Source organism: Megalobrama amblycephala, linkage group LG13 (genome assembly GCF_018812025.1).
Source record: "Megalobrama amblycephala isolate DHTTF-2021 linkage group LG13, ASM1881202v1, whole genome shotgun sequence".
Classification (NCBI taxonomy): domain Eukaryota; kingdom Metazoa; phylum Chordata; class Actinopteri; order Cypriniformes; family Xenocyprididae; genus Megalobrama; species Megalobrama amblycephala.
This window is the reverse complement of record NC_063056.1, coordinates 32,782,101-32,799,709: the sequence shown is the minus strand read 5'-3', so window position 1 is coordinate 32,799,709 and position 17,609 is coordinate 32,782,101. Positions and strand designations below refer to the sequence as shown.

The following is a 17,609-nucleotide window of genomic DNA, read 5'->3' as shown; positions in this document are numbered from 1 at the left end:
GTTAACTGTACACTCATTGTGTGGTCTGGAGTGTGGACATGCAGAGCAGGTCACATGCTTTCTGGATAACATCACACGACAGCGTGTACACTCATGGATGCTGCAAGGTTGAATTTCAAACGTGTAGAAAGTGGTCTTTAAAATTTTCCAACCCACAGAATTTGTTGGAAAGAAATCAAACCTTTTTTATGGAATGACAGGAGGAGTTCATTTGAGGAGAGCATTAAGGCTAAACCATTAACTGAGGTATAACAAACTGTTCCTGGCTTCTGTGTGAGGCACAGCACAGCGATCGAAAACCATCTCCGAATATCCAAAAAGAGGCACTGTAAAACTGCGTAGGCCTGGGATGACATTTCATGGAAACAAGCTCTCCTGCTATCTGAGCCTGCCGCTTGACGTCATGCAAACTTAAAAATAAAGGGAGCAAAAAGACCCTCCTTCTATGGTCTTCCCTGTAGAACAGACAAATCAGTCATTGCAATTGTTTAATGTCACTGCCTCCTCGTTAGGGCCTGGTCAGGCACAAAACAGAGGTTTGCGAGCACACGAGCTGGACACTCTGCCAACGTGAATGTAGCAATATACAACATGGAGCAACTCCATGACATCACCCACTCCCATTTCAACAGGCTCAGTTTACACTTCTGGAATTAAGTGTATTCCAAGAGGCCAGTGACCTAAAGTTTCACAGGAAGCTTCTTGCTTCTCAGCATGACATAATTTATTAGCAACTGTGAGGTACTACCACCCTTCATAGTGTGCTTTATTTGTGGTGATTTGTTTTTTGATCTGGTTTCTTGTGTGCATATGCCCCAATAACTAAAGCAGAAACCTTATCGATTGTGGAAGACCTTTAATAAACCCAGACAGGTGTATTAATAATAAAAATAAAGTGGTATTAAAAAACGTTTTTGAGAAAATGTCTAGCATCATTGGTGGGATCATCAGATATTTCGTATTTAATATGTAAGAGGTGCAAATATAAATATTTCTGAGGCCACTGTACTTCATTATAGATCAGTATAAAACACCAAGGACAACACTGTGTGCCAATTTGAACTGTCTCATATGGGTATGGTCAATCTCTCCTTAAAACATATGATTGAATGGACATGGTGAAACTCAAGAAAAACATGTGGAGACACAAGAAGACATTCAAATACTAATCAGGGTGACCGAGGGAAGATTGTGACTGAGACAAGACAGAAAGAGACAGGACAGCATGTGAGAGAGCGTTGGAGGTAATCTGTTGAAACTAGTGCGCATTACATAATCCGATTATTTGGATGTTATGTTTTTTTCAAATATATTTATTTTTTCTATTTATTTGTTTACTGACAAATACAATTTATTTTCATGTATGACTTCAGATTTTTTTTTTTATAATTAATGAAAAAAATATATAAATATTTTACGGTTAAATTATGCTTATTTTGTGTATACACACACACACACACACACACACACATGCACACACACTTTCCTGCTAAAGTTTGAGTTTAGCAAGCTTTTGGTGAGAGGTTCTGGGTTTACATTTCCATTATTCATTTTATATTAGACAATAATATTTTTTTTCTTTCCAAAAAAAAAAAAATCAAAAAAAAAAAATCACATACATTACTGTTTAAAAGTTTGGGGTCAGTAAGATTTTTTTAAATGTTTTTAATAGTCCCTTAAGCTCAAAAAATCTGCATTTATTTGACAATATTGTAATATTGTGAAATATTATTACAATTTAAAATAACCGTTTTCTATTTTATTATGGTTTAAGATATAATTTAAGTGATGGCAAAGCTGAATTTGAGTCATTAATACAGTGTCACATGATCCTTCAGAAATCATTCTAATATGCTGATTTGCTCCTGAAGAAACATTTAATATTATCAATATTGAAAACGGTTGTGCTGCTTAATATTTTTGTGGAAACCATGACACTTTTTTCAGGACTCTTTGAAGAATATAAAGTTTAAAAAACAGCATTTATTTGAAATCGTATTTTTGTAACAATGTAAAAGACTTTAAATGTCTCATTTGATCAATATAATGCAGCCATTTCTTTCTAATAAATAAATAACATCTTACTGAATAAAATAAAAAATTGAACAGTAGTGTATGTGCCATAATCGAAAACAGAACACTCAAAATGCTCATCGCTGCTTAGCGTAGCACATTCATTTCTTATCTAATGTAATTAGTTTTCTGGACACAAACACTCATGACAAATATAAAAAGAGTGAGAGGCTGAGCAAATGTATCATGCAGGTGACACATCATGCTGTTGGGCTGGATATTTGCCTGACTGCGGTAGGGGCAATAGCTGTGCCAGCCTGGCCGGGTCATGAACCACCTTCTCGAAAGACCGTGACTGCGGTTCCTCCTCCTCCTCCTCGGGCGGGAACACCACGACCTCTGGAATGTCCTCTCTCTCTCCCCGCGCCACCAGCAGCTCGGGCCCCTGCTGAGAGGGTCCTGGGGAGCGGAGAGGTGATGAAGCGCGGTGGGCGGTAGGGGGTGTGTTTTGAGGGGTGGCGAAAGGGGAGCCGTTGGGGGTGGCGACAGGGGAGGAGTTGGGGCTGGGCAGAAAGAGGTTGAGAATGATGGAGGAACGGGAACCGCGGGACTCTCTGGATGGACGGCGCGAGCTGGGGGGAGTGGAGGTGGAGTATGTACGTCTAAGGAGGGACAGACGGGAAGCAGAGAGACCCTCCCCTGATGGGACCAGTGCAGGAGGTCAAAAAGGAGGAAAAGTATGAAGAGAGGAAAACAAAGTAAACAGACTGCAGATGGAATAAAATAACACTGATGAATAAAATAAAGGCAAAAATGTTGAGATGAGAGAGTTGGGAAGGTTAGAATGAAGTGAGGAAGTGAGATGGCAGCAAGATCGGAAAGTGCAAATCAGTCACGATCAGTCAACACCCAGAGACATGAGCATCACACGCTGATCGTCAAGATTTTACTAAATCAAACTAGCTTGTTTTTGGTTGTAAACCATTACAGAACCCACATTCAACTCTGAGTATCAGAGCTAGGCCTGTTTCACAAAAGCAGCACTCAAGTAGCGTTTCAGAACAGCCTATTTTTGCAAGCAATACTCTCAACTAAGCAGAAAAAAAAATGCTATGTAAATACATTTAATCAACACAATCTTTTGCTATTCAAGTTATGGAAAAAAAAAAAAAAAAAGTCCACTGGGTTTGAAGCTAGTTCCACATATGCAGTACTTTCTGTTCAGTAAATATCTGAATCCGAGCAATTTAAAGGGATAGTTCACCCTACAATGAAAATTTTGTAATCATTTACTCACCCTCAAGCTGTTCCAAACCTACGAGTTTCTTTCTTCTGTTGAACACAAAAGAAGATGTTTTAAAAAATGTTGGTAACCAGACAGTTGATAAGGGCCCATTGACTTCCATAGTATTTTTTTTCCTAATGCCGTCAACTGTTTGATTACTAACATTCTTTAAAATATCTTCTTTAATGTTCAGCCATAGAAAGAAACTCATACAGGTTTGGACCAACTTGAGGGTGAGAAAGTAATGACAAAATTTTCATTTTTTGGTGAACCATCCCTTATTTTGTTGTTTGACTTCTGTTCAACGTATATTAAATCACCATTTGTATGCAAGTACACTTCCATTCAAAAGTTTGGGGTCAGTAAAATTATTTTTTTTTTTTAATAAAAAGAAATTATTTTAATTTGAATGGATAATTTTAATTTTAATTTAATTAATAAAAAGTGAAAGCAAAGATTTCCATTTTAAATAAATGCTGTTCCTTTGAACTTTCTATTCATCAAAGAATCCTAAAAAAAAAATGTAACAAAATTTCATAATATTACTGTTTTACTGTATTTTTGATAAAATAAATGCAGCCTTGGTTTTTAGAAAATCGTACTGACCCCAAACTTTTAAATGGTAGCGTATGATGTCACTACTCATTAAAATTAGATGTCAAGACAATATAAATAAATAAATATTTATAAAATATCATTAAATATCTAATGTTCCAAAGTAACCCATAATTATTTTATGTGTAACGCCGCTGTTCTGTCACGCAGCTGGTTCAAGCTTCCATTTCTTGTGGAACATGCCTTGACAATGACAACACCATCACTTTAGCACTTCCTTGAGGAAGATTTTGGTGTGAGTAAATACAGGAAATGCAACCAACACAGCACACAGTGATGGCCTGAAATCAGTCAATGAAATGCGCCATGCACTTCACAATCAAATTCAATGCTTTTAGCACTGAAGGAACAGAACATCTAGTCACATATACTCCCTGCCGGACATCTTTAACAACTGCTGGCCACAGGCACAAGGACCCTATGCACCCCTACTTTCCTTCATTTCTCATTTTTGAGTAGGAACAAAGGATCAATAAGTAGTTGATTAAAGAGAATCTAATTATTTTGAGTAAATATTAGAAAGAAAGTCAAGCGCAGCAAAAGCTCTCACCATTCCTCTCAAGCAAGTGCGGGTCTGAATGTTTCTTGCCTATGTCGGCGAAGGAGCGTACGAGCGGGATGCGATTGCTGAGCTTCTTCTCATTCTGGTGGTGATGTCTTTTCATCATGGCGTCCCGCACCTTCTCCCTCAAACTCTCATCCAGCTGCTCAGATGCCACCATGTTGTCCAATACCATGTCTGGGAGCAGAGAGAGACTTTAATTTTTAGACATTCATTGTGTTCATGCTGATATAAAAGGGTTTATCTAACAGCCAAATGTTACCTGCTATCTCCTCAATGGTGTTTGCTCTCATGTCCAGCATGACAGTGCCATTGAGAATGCAGCTCCGTAACTCAAACAGGCTGTGCAGGGAAAGCGTGGCGACATAGGGCTTACTCCAGCGTTCTCCTCCATCCTCTACATCCTCCTCAAACTTCAACCACCTGAAACAAGAAGGATTTGATGTTGACCAAGAATTAAGACAAGTATTTTGACACTTTCTGGTAGACAAATGTTCAGGTTGTCCATGGTTTATGTGATGAGCTACACCCGTGGTGAACCTGAAGAGAAAACTACCTTTTTAAGTCCTTTTAAAGTCAAAATGCAATGACTTTCAGACATTTTAAAATGTGTCCAAATACTTTTTGAGGCCAGTGTATACCATTATATTTTTAGGACCAAAGCTTAAGTTAATACAATTGGGCATATAAAATATAACATTTAAACAAAATTAATAAAAATGATCTGAAATTACATGTGTTTTATATCATATTCATACTTAATTTACTAAAAGAAAAAGCACATTATCCATTGAAAACATTCTGTACGCTTTTGTTCTGTTAATCAGCCAGTGAAAAAAAATGACAAAATGGCCCTTATTATGGAGTGACTAAATTAAATAAATAAATAATAATAATAAAAAAAAATAATATATATTTTATTATATATATAAAATTATATGCAATTTCATTTTATATGTACAATATAAATAAAATGTAGGAACAAATAAATATAACATGAAGTAGATTATTTTTTTCATGTAACATGAAGGAGGTGAAACACCACCCCTGAAATATGACTTAAAATGAAAAACTTCATAAAATACACATTGAAATAAAATTAAGCAGTCAATATAATACGAATCAAATAATCACAAAATAACTGAATACATAATGTAATGTTTTAAACAATAAATTAGTCTAAAAGTATATTTCATGCCTTATTTATTTTTTTATTTATTGCAACTTTCCATGACATATTTATTAACTTCATTTTATACAGTATTTAATTTTGTCTGTTAAACCACTCTATACTTATCAGCTAATTAATATTTTTGGGCAATATATGTAGTATAGCAGTTTACAATGAATCAGTACACACAAGAACACCCAATACATACATGCACTCTCAGGCTTCATTTTGTGTCCTCACCTGGCTGTCTCTTTCCACTCGTAAGCGTTTCCATCACGGAACGACAGCTCGTCGAGCTCAGTGAAGAGGTCATGAGGAATGTGCTCCTCATCATCATCCTCAGTTCCGAGGATAAACTGGACCCTCTGTGAAGGAGTGTCTGCAGCCATGAGTTAGAGAGAGACAGCCAAGAATGAACAGGAAATTATTACCATTTCTTCATAAAAATTAGCTACATAGAGACATTCTAGACTGTTATTATTACCGTACGATGGCGATTCTCGCCCGTCCTCTCGCTCAGACCCTCTGTCCTTCCTTTTCCGATGGTGCTTGTGACCACGGTGGCGATGTCTACGTCTGCTTTGTCTTCCTAAAGGTACATGTACGCCCACATAAACTGCCCTGTGACCTATAAAGAGAAAGACTTTATCCACCTGTCCTGTAATGCATGTGAGAGAAGGTCATTTTAAGGTCCATTATGGACAACAAAAGGAAGAGATCAAATAAAACATAAAAACAGTGTTCCAGACACACAAGCTGAATTATTTATTGTCTGAACTGCCTATCTCAGGAATAAGCACTTCCTGAGCCACATTTCAATGTGCAAAAACAAAAATGTTGTTGACAAATTGCAAACAAATGCACAATGATGCACAAGATCTACCCAAAACACATGGACTCCATCCACTAATACAAAGCACAGGTTTGTGTGTGTAAGGGCATAGTATTTTGTCTAAAAACTTTAAACTAAAACACTAAAACTGAAATATAGAATTTTAAATGCTACAAGCTAATTTAAGCATCACAATATTCTAATGTACAGTTAGAAAAACTGATATTCATTTTGAGATTTGCTAAATATTACATTTAGAAGTGTTATTAAATTATTAATGTTCTCAAAATATAAACTTTAAGTGAGTGTTAGATGATGCCTAGATGATGAGTAATCTAAATGTAAAATAGGGGAAATAGACATGCACAATTAAAGGTGCCATCAAACGTTTTTTTTACAAGATGTAATATAAGTCTAAGGTGTCCCCTGAATGTGTCTGTGAAGTTGCAGCTCAAAATACCCCATAGATTTTTTTTTATTCATTTTTTTAACTGCCTATTTTGAGGCATAATTAGAAATGCGCCGATTTAGGCTGCGGCCCCTTTAATTGCTCGCGCTCTCCGCCCCCTCCCAAGCTTTCGACTCTATCATTGCATAAACAAAGTTCACATAGCTAATATAACCCTCAAAATGGATCTTTACAAAGTGTTCGTCATGCAGCATGTCTAATCGCATAAGTATGGTATTTATTTGGATGTTTACATTTGATTCTGAATGAGTCTGATGGTGCTCCATGGCTAACGGCTAATGCTACACTGTTGGAGAGATTTATAAAGAATGAAGTTGTGTTTATGAATTATACAGACTGCAAGTGTTTAATAATGAAAATAGCGCAGCTCTCTTGTCTCCATGAATACAGTAAGAAAGGATGGTAACTTTAACCACATTTAACAGTACATTAAGAACATGCTAACAAAACATTTAGAAAGACAATTTACAAATATCACTAAAAATATCATGTAATCATGGATCATGTCAGTTATTATTGCTCCATCTGCCATTTTTCGCTGTTGTCCTTGCTTGCTTACCTATGATTCAGCTGTGCACAGATCCAGACGTTAATACTGCCTGCCCTTGTGTAATGCCTCGATCATGGGGTGGCATATGCAAATATTGGGGGCGTACACCCCGACTGTTACGTAACAGTCGGTGTTATGTTGAGATTCGCCTGGAGGTCTTTTAAACAAATGAGATTTATATAAGGAGGAAACAATGGAGTTTGAGACTCACTGTATGTCATTTCCATGTACTGAACTCTTGTTATTCAACTATGCCAAGGTAAATTCAATTTTCAATTCTTTAAATATCCAATATCATTCAATACAGATAACTAACATAGTACCTGTATATCCACCCAGAACACTCTATTTTTTAAAACAAAACACCTTGAGTAAAACATGACAAGTTCTCTTATGTTCCAGTACACATATCCCAAACTTCTGCTGAGCAACCCTCCTAAACTCAATCTAACACTGTGAAAAAAAACTGTGCATGAAAACCGACGTGCTCTTAACAGACATAAATAACATCTTAACTGCCTCTGACGTGCTTTAAGGAAAGCTTAAAAGTTAAGTCTGCCACCCATGCTTGAGTTTTTGTGTTTAAGGCAAATTCCTGGGAAGCAGAAGCTGTGTGCGTCACAAGTATGATGTCAAAAAGAAAAGAAGACTCCAAGCAATTTGAACCTAACTTCATTCAGCTGGCTGTTGTGCAGGGAGCGCTCATAGTGTAAGGGTGGGAAGTGTGCGAAAACATGTGTGGTCTGTGCAAACGCCTGCAGTGTCTACACCAATTTCACACGCTTGTGTATGCGGAGAATGCATGGGAGGCTGAAACTCGAGTACACACTCTGACAGCCTCAACAGCTCATGAAAACTTCTTGCAAATTTTTCAGACACACAGAGGAAACGCAATTGCGTCACCAAACCTGCAAATCACTTATCTCATGTGCATCAGTCCTTGAAAGCATGTATTCCCCAGCTGAAGAGAGTCACTGTTGACTTTCCATACACACTGCGGGGTCAAAGGTTTCCAAAGCACATCATTAAATCTAAATTAAGTCTCTAATGGCAATTACTGGTTTTAGATTACATACAAAACAGAGCCATATTTATTAGATGTAGAAGAAAACAGTGGTGCGGTTACAAAGCAACAACTATGGAAAGGGGGGTGGAGGTGGGACGACCAATACTAAACCTTCCTCCCACATTATCTCGACACTCCCCTAAACAACAGCTACAAAACAACAGCCCTCTGCAAAGCTGCATGCCTGTGAAAACCCATCCTGGTCCTACTAATTACAATAATCAGCTAAGGCACTCAGTTGGCAGGAAAAACACAGAACAACATTATAAAGATATCAAAGCGCATGAAGCCAAGGAGCTAAAATTGGCACAAAAATGACATGATTCATTGATCTACGTCTGTTACGATTATATCATCACACGTGTCTGGCAGAAAGGCATGAACAAAGATAAAGGAATCCTGTCTGAGGTCTAACTTAAAGCAATATTTAAAAAAAAAAAAAAATTACTCATCCTCATGTCACTCCAAACCTGACTTTTGTTCTCATGTGGGTCACAAAAGGGACAATGAAATTGATCTATAAAGATTCATGCACTAATCTCCAATTCTTCTGAAGCCACACACTAGCTTTGTGTGAAGAACAGACTGAAATTTAAATAATTTAATATAAATATTGAATATATTAATATAAAATATTGAAAATATTGGCTTGAAAATCTTGCTGACAGCTGTAGTCACCATTTATGTTCATTGTATGGAAAAGAGCAGTGTGCTAAAGAACTTCTTTTGTTGTTAAAAAAATGTTTGTTTCATGGAAATAAATAAGTCATGGGATGACATAAGAGTGAGTAATTGATGATAATTTTCATTTTTGAGGTGAACTATCCCCTTAACAGAGTCCAATGAGTAAATATTCAAGGAAATGATGCCATGCAAGAAATATGCTTTTATAAGCATTGATTATACTGAATAATATGCAAAGGGTTTACTGTTACTTCACTTAAAGCTGGTGTCCGTAAGTTTGGCCTCTTTGTCGACATCTCTGTTTGAAACCTGAAATTGCAGTTATATGCGGAATTATTATCGTTACGTGCGTTGTGTATCGGTTGTGTATCCTCTGTGCAGATGAATCTAATGTTTGGTGTCAGTCACCACATCGGTGTGGATACTGTACTTCGGAAACAGATTCTACTTGGAAGTCTTGGAAGTATGACCAAAATAAGAATTTTCACCAGAAAATGTCATCTGAACAAGTAAGTAACATGTCTGCCACTTTTGTTCTGACCAACTGAAGAAAAAAAGCATTAGGCCTACAATAAATCGCACTGCCAACGGTGATTAAATCTAACGATCGCTTAGCTCGTATCATGCCAAACCATGCAAATTATTATTACTGTTATACTTTGTTCTCAAACTGTTAATGTTAACAACATCAGCATTGCATGACTATGTGTATTTAGTGTGTATGTATGTGTATGTATTTAGTGTGTATTTAGCGTTACCTGTAGATTTAAATTTCCATAGTCACTCCGCAGTCTGACGTCTTTTGCTTTTGACTACGGTTGAATCTCCAGTTGTCAATGATGATTGTCATTTGTATCTTTCTGGATTACAATCCGCCATCAAAATGATAAGTTTAATTATTTCAGCTGCTGTGAGAAAAGGCTATAAATGATCTGCTACAAGCAGCATTCTCACATGATATAGTCTACTAGCTGGGACTCCTTCCTTTCTGTTTTCAGATGTGACGTAATGATGCAAAGGCGAACGGCTACATGCTCAAATTTCCCGCAGAAACCCACCAGTACCGCTCTTATTATAAAACATTATTACAAGCTTACCGTTGTGAATCGAGCTAAGGTAAGGAGATAGTTTTGAACACTAGCTGGTTATGTACTTGCTCAAAAAATTATTTTGGATCATTTTTAATCAAAAAAGGTTACGGACTGAATTTTTAAAATTACATTGGCTGTCAAAAAAAAGTAAAAAAGAACAAGCAAGAATGTTCAGTGTGAAATGGTGTTTTATGTGAGGAATAGAGAGTGCAGTTAATACTGGAGGGCACAAATGCATGACCCGAGCAGGCCCAGTTTAATTAATTAGATCTTGAGCTGTTGTCTAATCCATCGTAATGCTATTAAAGTAAGCGGGAGGCCAGTACAGCACAGCCCGTACACGCTACTTTTTACAGGTTCCCTCTTTAACTCATTACAATCATATCACAAAAACGACCTTCTGGACAGATTTAAGCTTCTGGCACTACAGTGTCGGAAGCTTAAACCTGTCCTGAAAGTCGTTTTGAAACAAAAAAAAGAAAAGCATTCATCAAAGAATCCTGAAAATAAAAATAAAAATAAAAAAAATAATGGTTTCCACAAAAATATTAAGCAAGATAACTGCTTTCAACTGAGGTAATAAGAAATATTTCACGATCACCAAATCAGCATATTAGAATGATTTCTAAAGGATCATGTGACACTCAAGACTGGAGTAATGATGCTGAAAATTCAACTTTGCCATAACAGGAATACATTACATTTTAAAATGTATTAAAATAGAAAAGATTTATAGAAAATTTTAAGTTTGGAAGACCTTTTCAAGAGGTTACTCTTCTGCCGGAACTCGACTATTTTTATACGATTATAGAGTTTTAAAGGTGGGTTCATTATTATTCTTAATGAAAAACACAACAACAAAACAGTACAATGACAAACTCGCTTAAATAGGTGCTTTTACATTTTGCTTTGAAACCAAACCTTCTGGCATCGTCTTCTCAGTCAAGAGTGAGGCGAAATGGGCGAAGTAAGGTAAAATCTCATTCCTGCTGCTGATCTGTGCAGCGACTCTTGTTCGGCTCACACTGAATTGAGCAGACCCCTTCAGTTTTTAATTGTAGTGTCTATTCTCTAACTGAACTAAATGTTTTTTATTACTATAAAAATTTAAAACAACGCTGGGGGGCCATGGTGTACACCGGCAACAACGGTAACAACCGACTATCGCAGCAAGCCTAATATACACCTAGGATGGCTTGAGGGTGAGTAAATCATGGGATAATTTTTTTATTTTTAGGCGAACTATCCCTTTAAGACATAACTGACCTTGTTTATGTAAACCTTGTGTGTATTTGACAGTTTAAGTCTAATAAGATGCGAAAGACAACCAAGTTCAGTACTCGCGCGCTGTGTGACAGGCTTTTAGTGTGCGTGGGCTTTGGGTGTACGTGCTCAGAAAAGCGCATGTCAGAACAGCGAGCAAATAAAATGTTCAACTGCAATGTCACGTGAGCATAACCCTACTGCTGTGTTGCTAAATACTATGATATTTCTACTTCAGAACCAGATCATGGAGACATTTTAATCGTTCACGATCTAAAATTGTGATATCGCACACCCCAATACATTTAACTTAATACCTAAACATATAAATAATAATATATAAATAATCCAATTTAACGATAACAAAGAAAACATTTGTCAGCATTAAATTGGTCTGAATAAGTATATAATGAGCATTACAACTTGTGTATGTCTAATGTTGAACTGAATTATTTATGTATATATCAGTACATGACAGCCACTACTCACAGCTTTGTTTCCATTGACTCTGAATGCCATAATTGTAAGAGCCAGATGTAGGTCATATGCCCCCTCACACTATGCACGAGTCACTTTAAGACTGAGTTCCTGAGAGTTCAAGACATTCCTTGCTTTACTCATCTGGCAAAGCACTGTTACCAAACACCCAGTGCCTCCTTTCCAACACGCACAAGCTTCCAGAACACATGCAGAAGGCTGATAGCAGGATTAGATCACCTGGAAACATGCCGTTGGCCCATGGGAAAGCCCTCAGAGGGAAAAGGGGGGTGGTTTAAGACACGTTTAAGGTTTAAAACCTCACTGAACTCAGCCAAAGAGTGAAATGAGGTTGAAGGGGATGGATGGTTTTAATCACTGTGCTTTAAAACATTCCCAAAGTAAAGAGTGAAAGAACCGCAGATATTCACTATAGACCTCCATGTGCCAAAAGACCAGATGGTGTGCTTGAGAATAAGACAAAAAACAAAAAAACAAAACAAAAACAAAGCATATGATTTTGAGGGGTAAATAAAGGAGGGGGTTATGTGAAAGAAGGGAGTGACTTACTTTCAAGCTCCTCTTTTTCAAAGTTTGTGTGGATGGTAGAGCTGGTTTTCCCCTGATCAACAACAGCTTCCTCATCATTGCCCTGAATAGAGAGAGATAAAGACAGATGAATTTATGTCACAACAGAGTAAACAAACAATCCATGGCAACACAAGAGGGTGCCATTCCAGCTGCCATTACTGCTGGCTAATTGAGAATTGTGCAATAGTTTAGAGTTTAAGACTATTGTTTTTGACAATGCTTTCCTTGACACAAAACTGAAGGAAACTGGTCAAAAAAATAAAAAAACTAGAGTTCATTTTGCGTCAAGTCAACCAAAGCACGTGGACAGCACTACTACCTCAGCCAACAAGAACATAAACTAACTAAAAACTGAAATACACAGGGCATGTCCACATAAATATTAAGCTAATTAGTGGCAAATGCAACCATCACTGTTACTATTTCTCATACTAAGATTTTGGGACCGGAACAAACTCCTAACCTAAAATATTAAACTTTGGCATGTACTGTAACTCATCCCACATTAGTTAGCTACCTACATAAATTGTGGTGGCATAAATAATAATAATAATGTAATGTTTATTAAATTATTCATGATGCATTTGTTTTTAATGCTGTAGTCTAAAGATCATGTACTTATTGTATCAAAAATGGTTCTGCTAATCAATTTTTTAACACCTAAATATAAAAACATGGGTAACACTTACAATAAGGTCTCTTTTGTTAACATTAGTCAATGTATTAACTAACAAAAACTAACAATGAGCTGTACATTTGTTACAGTATTTATTAATCTTTGTTAATGTTATTTAATAAATAAGTCATTCATTGTTCATGTTAGTTCACAGTGCATTAACTAATGTTAACAAATACAACTTTTGATTTTAATAATGTATTAGTAAATATTGAAATTAACATTAAATAAGATTAATTAATGCTGTAGAAGTGTTGTTCATTCTTAGTTCATTTTAACTAAAGTAGCTAGTTAACAAATGTTAACTTTTAAAACCTTATTGTAAAGTGTTACCAAAATGTGATGCCATCAGTCACCATTCACAATTATCTTCAGAAAGTTTTAAAAAAAAAAAATCTCATTTTTTTAACCTGTGGCCATAATAACACGTCTCTAAAATAAGACATGCTTTGAAACCATATTATCAACTAACAGCTGCTGTCGGTTGGCACCTGTGTTGTGTGCAGGGAAGCAGGAAAGATCTGAAAAGTGGTGGGGACACATCAAGGCATTAGTCTTTGAAAAATAATGATTATCTCCTAAAAAGTGAGGGGGACATGTCCCCACAAATGATAATGGTTTCTCCGCCCTTGCTTATCGATGCTCCATCATGAGGGACTAGGACACAGGACACTTCAATAAAGTATAATTTTGTCTAAGACAGGGCTTAGACTAAACTTCTTTAAATGCATGCTGCACATGTCCACTTCCAGTCTATAATACGTCTACTGCACTTTATTTTCCAACCACAATGATTTAATAGTTTGAGTCACATTTGGTGACCATGTAAACGAGTGATTTTAATTGTTACATGCTGCCCACTCACTTGTATACAAAGACAATGATCTTAAATTGGGCCCAATCCAAGTTTACTACATTTTCTCTATTATCAGGACAAAGCCGCAATCTACAGGGACAATGATTATTGTGAACTGAGAAAAATTTTCCACTTGCAGCCTAGAAGGGACCCTAAAGTATGCTTGGGACACAAGAGAACGCACTAGACAACATTGTCCTGAATTTCCCAAGAGATCCCCGCATGTCTGTGAGAACATTTTGGTGGTTTGTGTAGAAGGAGCAGGAGTATTGGAGATGGTGATTATGTGACATTTTTCCAGATGCGACCCAGGGTATTCTCAGGACTATGCCTGAGTCCCTCTACTGCATATTTGTTTAAGTTCCCCAGACAATACCCCAATTCCCACAATTCCCTACCATTGCTGCTGCACGGGCCAAGTCTCCAGACAGAACGCAGCATAGGTCTGTGAGAAAACAAAGTAACCTTATCCTTTGCTGTGACAACACTTAAAAATAAATATAAAAAAAAAAAAATTAAGTAATACTTATCAGATTTGTCTAAACGACTAGTTGACTAATCTATTATAAGGAAGCCAAGTGAAATAGACTGGTACGGGTTTACCTGAAGCCAATTGCTAACAGCTTAAAGTTGTGATGTAATGGAAGTAGTGAAAAATCTTTTATTCCGTATTGTGACGTACATATGGGTGAAATATATATAGGGACTTCTATCATTCGGTTACTGATTGGATGGAGATAGATCTGAATGTGAGCTTGCAGTCTGATGTTTAACCAGAAGATCAAGTAATGACATATTGATTAAAAAAAGTACGCAAGGGTGAATCGTTCCCAATAATAAAGCTACTTAAGAAAACTTAAGATTGGGTGATTTTTCATTTTGTGCCGACTTTAAGGGGTGTTTATGTAAGATGTGTTCTTGCGCTCAAAAACAACTATACAAAGTGCAACAAAAAGCAAAATGCAGATGCATTTAAAATTTTAGATTATTTTAACTTGACATGGGAATCTTAAACTTCACTTCCATGGTGTGATGCCTTTTTTAGGCATGATATGCAATGCATCAGCCAAAGACATCCGCTTGAAGGTTATGGCAGTGGTGATGCTTTCATTTTATGACTTTTGCAAGAAAGGAAACTTTGGGACGATGAATCAACCAATCAACTAGTTGGTTGTTGGACAACAAGTTGACTATCACTGCATATTAGAACTGTAAAATAAACAATAGATGCAACTACGTCCTCTGGTCAGCTGCATGACAAGGATGATGTAACCATAGTCAGATCACATTCACAGCTATTCTTACCCCTAAACTATTTCAGGGCACATTTTTCTGAGCTCATTCAAAAGAGCACAGTGTAAAAATAAATTCTGCCATAACCAACATTCAATTGCGTAATAAATTGGCCATCACAATGTGAGAAAGGAACCACAGTGAGGTAACATCAAAATACCTGTAAGCAGAAAAGTTCTCAGAAAACGACAGAGACCAAATTGTCAAGAATTTACACCTATAAAAAAAGGATATTCAGTGTTTGTTTTAAACACTATATTATTTTCTATGCACGTTTTCACAAGTACTGAACCATCATCTCACCTCTGTATTATAAGTACTGATGCCTGATGTGACTTGTAAATTTATTGAAATCATAGAGTGGACAAGATTATATTAGCACTGTTTATTCTATGCATTTGGCAAGTGATAGAGCATTTAGACCCGAAAACTGTGACACATGACATCAGACTTAATAAGCGGATAAATGCACATTATTCATAGATTTTAGCCTATAAAACATGGTTTATATACATATTAGGGGTGTAACGGCACACAGAATTCACAGTTCAGTTCGTACCTCGGTTTTGGGGTCAAGGTTCGATATGAGTTCGTCACATTTACATGTCTGGCCCCCCCAGATTCCTGATTGCTTAAAATAAAAATAAAATCTTTTAATCTAAATCTCTATCACAATGCGTTAACTTGTTATCCGTGCCTACCATCTTTTTCTCTCGTGCTCCTTTTTCTACGAGTCCATCTAACAACCGGTGAGTCAGATCAGTCTACAAACACGGTGAGTTATGTCATCCTCTCCTTTTATTGTTTCTTGCACTGCCTGTCACATGTTCAGTATAGCTTTCTCTGTCAGCGACGAGGGGTTCACATGTCATAAACGCAGGGAAATAGTCAGGCTGACAGAGAAAAATCTCAGAATTAGAGACACGCATTCAAACTTTAAATCGAGAATAGTAAGAATGTAAGGGCTTTAGATACTGTTTTGGATGCGACTAGCTTAGTGAACTCTGTACAAGAATGTTCGGTTCCGGCTGTAGAGACCGCGCAGCAAGGCAACCAGGTGACTGAGACAGCATAGTCGCGGGGCCAAACACCGCTCTTCCATTCCGATTAGAACATCAAACAGGTTCTCCCCATTCAGTGACACACCCACTGAGACCCACACCCACAAATTGCCCTAGTTATCGGCGATTCTATTACACGGAACGTGAAAATAGAGACACCAGCCACAATAGTCACGTGTTTGCCGGGAGCCAGACCGTCTGACATTAAAGCAAATTTAAAAGTGCTGGCTACTGCTAATTGCAAATACTCAAAGATTACTATTCACGTTGGCACTAATGATGTCCGACTTCACCAGCCGGAGATCACTAAAATTAACATTAAAGAGGTGTCTGAACTCGCAAGTAGGATGTCAGACACTGTAATTTGCTCTGGACCCCTGCTCCTGTCCGTCGAGTGATGAGATACTTAGCAGGCTATCATCACTCAATGGCTGAATGTCTATGTGGTGTCTGCAGAATAATATAGGGTTCACAGACAATTGGAAAAGTTTTTGGGGCAGACCTGACCTGTTGAAAAGAGATGGTATTCATCCCTCCTGGGATGGTGCCGCTCTTCTCTCTAGAAGTATGGCACATAGTCTTAGAGCTGAAACATGGTCAGGAAGCAGACAGACTGGCTAAACCGACTGTCTGCTAGCTGTCACACATCACAGAAGTCATAGAAATCCCAACACATATAAACTCTTTCACCTAGATATCATCACATAGAGACTGTGTCTGTACCCCAAATTAGTAAATATAAAAAAAACCTCACAAACCCATTTAAGAGTAAAAAAAATTGATGTTCAACAAATAAAAAACAGATACTGATAAACAAATGATAAAGCTTTGGTTGCTGAATATTAGATCTCTTTCTTCAAAAGCACTTATATGATATGATATGAGCATGTAATGATATTATCACAGACAATAATCTAGATGTGCTGTGTTTGACAGAAACCTGGCTAAAACCAGACGATTACATTACTTTAAATGAGTCCACGCCTCAAGGTTACTATTATCGACACGAGCCGCATTGGAAAGGCAAAGGGGGAGGTATTGCTGTAATTTATAT

The 17,609-nt window shown here is 37.0% G+C and overlaps 1 protein-coding gene across 17 annotated transcripts in view; it reads right to left on the bottom strand.

Annotated features, from left to right (window-relative positions):
• Positions 1 to 17,609, bottom strand: part of slc4a7 (solute carrier family 4 member 7) — a 55,478-nt gene that overhangs the window by 26,725 nt on the left and 11,144 nt on the right. For 8 of the 17 annotated variants that reach the window (XM_048153724.1, XM_048153727.1, XM_048153726.1 and 5 more), the window contains 6 exons: positions 12,649 to 12,730; positions 6,131 to 6,274; positions 5,887 to 6,025; positions 4,738 to 4,898; positions 4,503 to 4,652; positions 2,299 to 2,712 (listed from right to left, as the gene is read on the bottom strand). In XM_048153724.1, coding sequence (XP_048009681.1) covers positions 2,299 to 2,712; positions 4,503 to 4,652; positions 4,738 to 4,898; positions 5,887 to 6,025; positions 6,131 to 6,274; positions 12,649 to 12,730 — 1,090 coding nt within the window. Of the gene's footprint in view, positions 1 to 2,298; positions 2,713 to 4,463; positions 4,653 to 4,737; positions 4,899 to 5,886; positions 6,026 to 6,130; positions 6,275 to 12,648; positions 12,731 to 17,609 lie in introns of all 17 variants that reach the window. The other 9 variants (XM_048153729.1, XM_048153732.1, XM_048153737.1 and 6 more) reach the window with 4 other exon arrangements.